The 8,705-nt window shown below is 32.0% G+C and overlaps 1 protein-coding gene and 1 long non-coding RNA gene across 2 annotated transcripts in view; both read right to left on the bottom strand.

Moving 5' to 3' along the window:
- Nucleotides 1–1,515, bottom strand: part of LOC111089088 — a 10,187-nt gene extending 8,672 nt beyond the window's left edge. Inside the window, exons 1-2 of the long non-coding RNA XR_002613431.1 lie at nucleotides 1,420–1,515; nucleotides 776–960 (exon numbers count right to left, since the gene is read on the bottom strand). This is a non-coding gene — a long non-coding RNA (uncharacterized LOC111089088). The remainder of the gene's footprint in view (nucleotides 1–775; nucleotides 961–1,419) is intronic.
- Nucleotides 1,516–4,422: 2,907 nt separating this feature from the next.
- Nucleotides 4,423–8,701, bottom strand: LOC111089087. Its single transcript, XM_022400867.1, has 3 exons — nucleotides 8,668–8,701; nucleotides 5,441–5,571; nucleotides 4,423–4,608 (listed from the first exon to the last, which is right to left on the bottom strand). Exons 1-3 carry the CDS (start codon nucleotides 8,699–8,701, stop codon nucleotides 4,423–4,425), a joined length of 351 nt encoding a protein of 116 aa, XP_022256575.1.
- Between the last annotated feature and the right edge of the window lie 4 nt (nucleotides 8,702–8,705).

The raw sequence follows: 8,705 nt of genomic DNA, 5'->3' as shown, positions 1-8,705 counted from the left end.
TGTAGTTATGATCATCGCTCATTACAGTACGTATAGTTATGATCATCGCCCATTACAGTACGTGTAGTTATGATCATCGCCCATTACAGTACGTGTAGTTATGATCATCGCCCATTTTATTCCAGGTTACAAGGAAGAACGGGGATGTTACAGAGTAGACAGATGTCAGCTTGCTTCTGAACAAAGGCAATCTAAACAGACCCACGTTTCAAAAGGTATCTTCTACTAAGAATGTTTTTAGTTTATATATAGTGTCTACTTTTTTATGTTGTTTAAGTTTTCTATACTATATTAAAACACAATCTTTTTGTACTTTCAAAAAATTAACTTATATTTATGTTATCTTTAAAGTAATTGAACATTTTGCCTGAGTATCAGTCAGTTGGCAGTTGAGAATGATAGTTTTCCATTATGATTTAATCTGTTGATTTAAAGATGGTATTGAGACATAGTGTGTTGCAGCTTGGGGATAAGTTTCTGAGGAGAACGGGTGGTCCTGGAATTGAACATTTTGCCTGAGTATCAGTCAGTTGGCAGTTGAGAATGATAGTTTTCCATTATGATTAAATCTGTTGGTTTTTTTCCCCATGACAAACTGACCTGTACTATTATTTCCCTTCTGTTTTTTCCCCATGACAAACTGACCTGTACTATTATTTCCCTTCTGTTTTTTCCCCATGACAAACTGACCTGTACTATTATTTCCCTTCTGTTTTTTTCCATGACAAACTGACCTGTACTATTATTTCCCTTCTGTTTTTTTCCCATGACAAACTGACCTGTACTATTATTTCCCTTCTGTTCTTGGTGGTTACCATTTTTACCACAACTGAGTGCAGATGGTACACTGCTGTTAGAAGATGCTCCCGTGCTTTGGCTGGAAGGATCTGCTGTTATGTGGGAGGCACTATCTGACTCGTATTGACCAGTGGCTTGATGATAAGCACTCAAACTAGACAGCTAATTAGAAACCAAGGTTTAAGACTAAAGATATAAACACAGCAAAATCTGAAGGAAAAATACATAAATTAATAAAATTACAAGTGTATAAACATTTAAGGAATCATAATGTTACCACAGTGCCATTATTATGCAATTTTTTAAATGTTCACCACTGCTTCGAGATCTGTTTTGTTTTATATAATTAAATCATGGTAATTTTACACATTTCACACTGAAGAAACCATTAACACTTGTTGTAGTAAAGACAAGTAGCAGGATGAAGTAAAAGAGTGAATATTATTTGTGAAAAAAGTAACAGGGAAAAAGTTTTTTAAAGAAAGAACAGTATTCATACTGGCATGATTGAATACTGAATATCCATTCAATAGAAGGATTAGTAATTAAATATTTCAATGTCAAATAAAAGCATATTTATTTTTAAACGTTACAGAAGCATACTGTATATTTTTCTCTAACCTCAATCTCTTCAGTTTCAGAGGCAAATTTGGCACTGCTGGAAGTGGACACAGAAAAGGAATTGTTGGAGTATGATGGATCACCTAATATATGAAAAGATTAAAATTAACATTGATAAGTTAAAGCAAAACTGTGAAAAACTAGTACTTAGCAATGCTAATAGTGTTAATGCATCAGTTTCATTAAATATGACTTGTGTTCCAAGTACGTTCATGGCAGCAGTAGTAGTAGTATCATGATCTTTGTTAATATTTGTGGTTGAATCCAATTTAAATCTTATGAGTATGATTTGTTTTCTGTTAATAACAAGTTACTTTATTTATGAATCGTGTTTGAATACGATAAACTGAACAATAATATTTGATAAAAAAATTATACAAGTAATCGGAATATTTGTCATGCCTTACAATATTTGCTAAACCTAACTAAGCTTGCTACCTGATATCTTGTCATAAGAAAAATTCCAATGGTTTTGAAACATATATAATCTAACATTAAAATATTTTTAGAAACAAAAATTACTGATAAAAGAAAGTCGTACCTTAGAATACTTTGTTTTCATGTCGGAGCTCTGTATAACCAACATTTTGAGAAATGATAAATTACATTTACTCTACGATGATGTAAATATATTAAAATTTCTTCGGAGTTTCATTAGCAACTGTTCAGCACAAAAAAAAAGGCAGCAACAAAAGTAATAAAACCACTAACAGAGAAGAAAAATCACACGAAAAACAAGATATACAAGTTAATATATTTTCAAGAGATATTAGTTTCTTAGCAAATATAAACCTATTATCCCATTTGATGGGTATAAAAATTCTATAAAAAATATATAAATACATTGTTTACAGGCAAGGTTATTCACAGCTGTACAGAAATGAAAGTTTGAACTTTTTTTTCTCTGTGAATTATACTAAATAAATCATACAAAGCGACAAAATATTAAATATAAAATACTTTAACTAAAATATTGATTATAGCAACAGATTTAAAAATTATCAATTTTTTGCTTAAACTTATTCTGTAGGTGTCACCTGAAAAGGTATCCACTGGTCAGTGAGAGAAAGATTTTAAGTTGGATATACATCCATTCTTATACAGTTTATGTTCACGTTAATAATATTAATACATTACTAATAGTTTATAATAAAAATATTTCAAAAGTTGACCGACATAATTTGATCTGTCATTAAAACAGAAACCGTTCATTTTCTAATACTCTCGAAACATGAGTATAATAATTTCTTAACTGCATCGGTTTTATTTGTACAAATACTTTGCATACACTATGTAAATGTAGCAATAAATTATGAAACATAATGTAAATGTTTCAAATGCAGTTACATCAACATGAACAACAAGAAACTTAAAATGAAAAGAGAAAGACCAGAAAAAGCACTAAAAGTTACATTTTGAACACAAGCCTTCTCTTTATAAATCATCATTTAGACACTAAATAGAGTTCTGTGTGTCGTGGGTCACATCGACAATCCAGGACCACCCGTTCCCCTCAGAAACGTATCCCCAAGCTGCAACACACTCTGTCTCAATACCATCTTTAAATGTAACGTGCAACCACACAATAGTATACTGCATAATTTTCTCATACAAACAAAACTCCATACATACATTTTTCTGATATGTTGTGTCTGTTCTTTATGAGTAGTTTGAACTACATGTTTATGTTCGTGTTTTGGATTTCAAAATTCTTCTGCACACCTACATATATATATATCATGTTCTAAAGTACTTTAAGTCCTACTAGACTAATGACAGTGTTTAACAGAACTGGCCATGGACAATGTAGCAGTTACTTGTTGTGTAGCATAAACATACAAAACTTACCTCATAATACACTACTAAACCAATCTAATACCAACACTGATTCAGTTCACTAAACAAGAAAACCTAAGATACTGTAACCAACTTACCTCATAATACATTACTAAACTGATCTAACACTGATTCAAAGCAGTTGCTATACTGAGTCACATAACAAGCTCAGATAGTGAATTATTAGCACTACTATAATATTACCTTTTCACCACACTAAAAGTATGTTTAGAGCACTGTTTATTAAATGGCAAAACTCTTTGCAGTTGTGTAGAACAGAATATATGAACTTTTTCTTTATGAATTACACTACGTAAACATTAGAAAACGACAACATGTTGATTGAGAAATATTTTTGATTTAAAATTATTAAAATATAATTAGAATTAACATATAAAATTAATTTTAAAGTTTGTGTCTACAAAATTTTTTTATCAAATGGCAAAAAAATAAGAGCCAAAATAAATTTGGCATTGTTTTGTCTACAAACTTAATGACTTAATATGAGGTAGACTTAAGATGTATATTGAATTATTTAAGCTAGTTAAGCTGTTAATAAGGCAGCAAAGTTGAAAATAAAAACTAACTACCATATTTGTTTTTCTTCATGCAACAATAAAGCTGCCTAACAGAAAAATCTAAGTTTCTTGCGAAACTTGACCCGAGGTAGACACCAAGTTTCTTGCGAAACTTGACCCGAGGTAGCACCAAGTTTCTTGCGAAACTTGACCCGAGGTAGACACCAAGTTTCTTGCGAAACTTGACCCGAGGTAGACACCAAGTTTCTTGCGAAACTTGACCCGAGGTAGACACCAAGTTTCTTGCGAAACTTGACCCGAGGTAGACACCAAGTTTCTTGCGAAACTTTACCCGAGGTAGACACCAAGTTTCTTGCGAAACTTTACCCGAGGTAGACACCAAGTTTCTTGCGAAACTTTACCCGAGGTAGACACCAAGTTTCTTGAGAAACTTTACCCGAGGTAGACACCAAGTTTCTTGAGAAATATTACCCGAGGTAGACACCAAGTTTCTTGAGAAATATTACCCGAGGTAGACACCAAGTTTCTTGAGAAACTTTACCCGAGGTAGACACTACTGAAAAGCACCTTATACTAAAATACTCAAATGTTTTATCTGTATAATTTATTAAGTTTGTTTATCATTGAATTAAAACAAGTTTAGTTCCACAAACAAGTTCACCTGAGAAAGTAGTTGATATATCCACGGAGACATTAGCCCCTTCTGGTGACGTTCCTTAGTTGTTCTCATTACTTCTGGAGGAACTCTAGGAAGTTTAGGACTTTCTGCTCCACTTGTAGTCACTTCCACAACTTTGCCATCAGTGAGGTTCTGCTGTTGATTTAAAAAGAATTAGTAATACAGTACTGCATTAACTTTTAATTGTTAAGAAAAATACAGATTAGAAAGTGGATCTCATCATAGAAATGACAATTAGATTCATACTAAAAACAAAACATAAAATCATTTTTTTTTGACTAATGGATATACTAAGCACTTTTTTGTAGGTTTTTAGAACATTACACACACTATAGGGGTTCTCAAGTCCTCAACTGGATGCCTAGTGTTAAAGTCCTCTGGAGAGATGCAAAAACAAGTCTGACTAACAACAGAATGGTCTGAATAAAAAATGTAAAATATTTCAGAATTAAAGGTGAAAGCTTACAATGAACTTGAGTGAATGAGGAACAACTATGATAAGCACAGTAAACATGACAATTGCCAAAAAGATGTTTTCTCATGATTTAAAATGACAGACCAGGTTCACTAGCATGAGAAGATCACTAATATATTGACAATCTGAATCTTTACTTATAATCTCTTACTATTATAGTACTTAAAGTAACAAATAAAAGAAACAAAACAGGGGAGGATGCCCCTTCAAATGACATTTAAAGAAACAAAAACTAAACATTGTTAAAAACTTTGTTAATATTGCAAAATATTCTGCAAAAACAATACATATATCATGGAAACAGTAATATTCTAGACAATTAAGTAAAGATTTGAAATTCTTTTAAAACTTTGTGATTTTTATTTTTAAACTTAAATAGATTATATATTTTCAAGCCGATCAAAAAATGGAAGAGATAAGTGTTATTGCTTATGTTTTATCCTAAATTTCTAGCTTTGTTTTTAATTGTAATATCAAACTCAGAACAGTTACCTTAATTTTTTGATGAGAAGTCCACGCAATCTGAGAACTAGTATAATTAGAGCTGGAGTCATTGCTGCAAGGTGGGGTACTAGGAATTGGTAACAAGCCACCACTAACGCTTCGAGATGGACTAATTGAACCTGTTTGGTGTGGTGAAAAATAAAGAGCAATGCACATCAGAAGTTTATAGCCAGAGTCAGTTTATTCTCTGAACAGACGTTGGTCTTAAGGATTATTGTTCTGTTGTTACTAATACCTGTAAAATGTAGAGAAAAAACAGTGGAGCTTATAGAAATTAACTTTAAATTTAAACTGCCCGCTATGAGAAAAATAATTGGTCAATTTAGGAAATCAAAAATAGTATATGGAAAAAGGTTGGCTGAAAATGTAAAAATTAACAGTAAGAATTATATTAAATACACTACGAGTAAGCAAAATGTCAGGATTGGAGTAGGGCCTTTGAGGGATGATACTGGAAGACATTATAATATCTGATGAAAATGCAGTGGCTGGGTTATTAAATTCTAATTTTCCTTCAAGTTTTATTAATGAAGATTTAATCAAAATTCCTCATCCTGAACAGTTGATAGATGAAAATATCGAACATTAATTCTGAGCTAATTAAAGAAAAATTGGGAAGTTTAAAGAACGATATGGCTCTTGGGCCAGGTAATATTTTCCTAAGGCTTTTGAAGAGGGTAAGGATTTTATGTGAGCCACTTGCTACTGTTTTTTGCAAGACCTTGAATGTTGAGCAGATGCCAAAAGATTGGAAGTTAACTAATGTTACTCCTCTTTCCATGAAAGGTGACAAAAATTGTCCCAGTATTTATGGGGCTATTAGACTTACATAAGTTTTGGAAAAAATTTTAAAAGCATGATAAAAGATGCTTTGCAAAGTCATTTAACAAAGTTCAAATTTTTGTTGGATAGTCAATGTGGTTTTTCTAGGGGAAAATCTCACCTTTACAAATCCTTTGTCATTTTTTAAAGAGGTTACTGCTTATGTAGATGAAGGTAAGGGTGTCAGTTTAGTGTATCTGGATTTTCATACAGCATTTGACAATGTGCCACATAATAGGCATGTTAAAAACATTTTCTCCATATGTATGGGGGATAAATTGGCTCATTATATAGAAAAGTAGCTGGATGGAAGAAAGCAGAGAGTGGTTATAAATGGAGTTCAGTCAAACTGGATTAACGTCACAAGTGGGGTACCTCAGTGTTAGAACCTTCGGTGTTTTCAGTTTACATCAATGACGTAGATGAAGGAATAGTCAATAAACTACTTAAACTCGCTGGTGATATTAAAGTTGTGTGTGTTTCTGGTTCTTAGGATAATGCTGCTGCTTTACAAAATGATTTAAATTATTTGGCAAGTTACACAGATAAATGGCATGCAGCTTTTAACCCTATGGTGACGGCACTTCATCACCTGTCACAACATTGCACAGTTTCGTAATTACACATTCAAAATATAATTAAACAGCTTTATTATTAATGTTTGTCAATAAAAATTAGCATCAGAATATGGTTTAACTCAAATGTTTATATTATCTACGTTTTAATCTCTTGGTTTCAAAAGAAAATAGTTAAGAAATTTCTCAACCTTCACAGTCACAACTTGCGAGTGCTCTCAATTTTCCCCCTTTTAGTTAGTATAACTCCAATAGCTTAATACTTAAAACTATCTATGTTATGTAGACACAACATATAAACAATTCCAGGGCCCAATGTACAGTTTCAGTACTTTGCCTACTGATAACTAGTTTTGTTAAGTGCTACAACTGCCAACTTTGCCTGCTGATAACTAGATTTTTTAAGTGCTACAACTGCCAACTTTGCCTACTGATAACTAGTTTTGTTAAGTGCTAAAACTGCCAACTTTGCCTACAGATAACTAGTTTTGTTAAGTGCTACAACTGTCAACTTTGCCTACAGATAACTAGTTTTGTTAAGTGCTACAACTGTCAACTTTGCCTACTGATAACTAGTTTTGTTAAGTGCTACAACTGCATACTTTGCCTACTGATAACTAGTTCTGTTAAGTGCTTCAAGTGCCAACTTTTTTAAGGTAATACATGTGGGTTATCATAAGTTGAATTATAACTTTAATGGAAATAACCTTAACACTTTTACAGAAGAAAAGCATTTTGATGTTCTTGTTGATCAGCCATCTAAGTGCTACATTTTTAGATTGTATCTACAGAAATACTGAATACAAGCCTAAACATGTCACAACTTCATTGTATAGGTCATTGGTTAGACCACATTTGGAGTACTGTGTTTAGTCTTGGGCTCCTTAGCTTAGAATAAAAAATTGAATTGTTGGGAAGGGTTCAAAGACCACTATTAGGATGATACCTGGGATAGAAAGGTTGTCATCCGAGAACAGGTTAAGGTCTCTGAAATTGTTTTGTCTTGATAAAAGAAACATTATAAAGGATCTGATCAAGGAGTTTAAGATGAAGAGAACTGACGGTTTTGATGCATTATCTTTCTTCATGGTGAAAATGTTAGGATTAGGAGACAGAAACGGACGTTTCATTAAGACAGAGCATGGAAATATATAATACGATTATTACAAAGAAGCTTCCAGACAGCACACATAACTTGTACACTTATACCTATCAAAGCATTATCAGCCGAGCAATGTCTGACTCACGTAAGCTACTTCAAGTGCGTAATGTTTACTTTCTCATGTAATCGTGTGTTAACATTATAGATGTGTCAACAAGATATAATACTCACAGCTTGTCCTACCAATGTACCAAGCAGCCCACAGTATATTATATTCATTGTTTATTTTTTACTCCAGGAAAACTGTACAGCGATATTTTTCTTTTAACTGGCTCTTAGTGTTATCCTTTCAATTTTTACAAACTATTTATCAAACCCAAAATTAAGCTACGCTATGTTTATGTTTTTCTGACTAAAATATCAAGCAAAATTATGTTACATGAAAAATCAAAACTAAATCATAAAAACATTACAGTGAAACATGAAATTTACTAAAAAAAAAAGATTTCATATTAGCTTTTATACAAAATTTTGTCTAAATGTAGTGTATTAACAAACTAATCACCAACCAAATCTAAAATATAATATTCACATATATTTACAATGATCCATCAATAATATGTTTATGATAAAATAACAAAAACTTTTTAAGAGTTAAGAAGGAAATTAAAACTTTCACATTATCATAATAATTTTTTTCCACATGACAAACTGACCTGTACTATTATTTCCCTTCTGTTTTTTCCCCATGACA

The sequence above is a fragment of the Limulus polyphemus genome, unplaced genomic scaffold (genome assembly GCF_000517525.1).
Source record: "Limulus polyphemus unplaced genomic scaffold, Limulus_polyphemus-2.1.2 Scaffold5205, whole genome shotgun sequence".
NCBI classification, from domain to species: domain Eukaryota; kingdom Metazoa; phylum Arthropoda; class Merostomata; order Xiphosura; family Limulidae; genus Limulus; species Limulus polyphemus.
Note: the sequence above shows the minus strand (reverse complement) of the source record. Positions and strands in the feature narration are given on the sequence as shown.

Bases quoted from the DNA above. Each gene is read 5' to 3' on its own strand.
- LOC111089087 (XM_022400867.1), bottom strand. From the start codon at position 8,701: ATGGGGAAAAAACAGAAGGGAAATAATAGTACAG. The intron at 5,572-8,667 runs GTCAGTTTGTCA...CACACCAAACAG, and splicing joins GAAGGGAAATAATAGTACAG to GTTCAATTAGTCCATCTCGA. The intron at 4,609-5,440 runs GTAACTGTTCTG...TTAAATCAACAG, and splicing joins CTTCTCATCAAAAAATTAAG to CAGAACCTCACTGATGGCAA.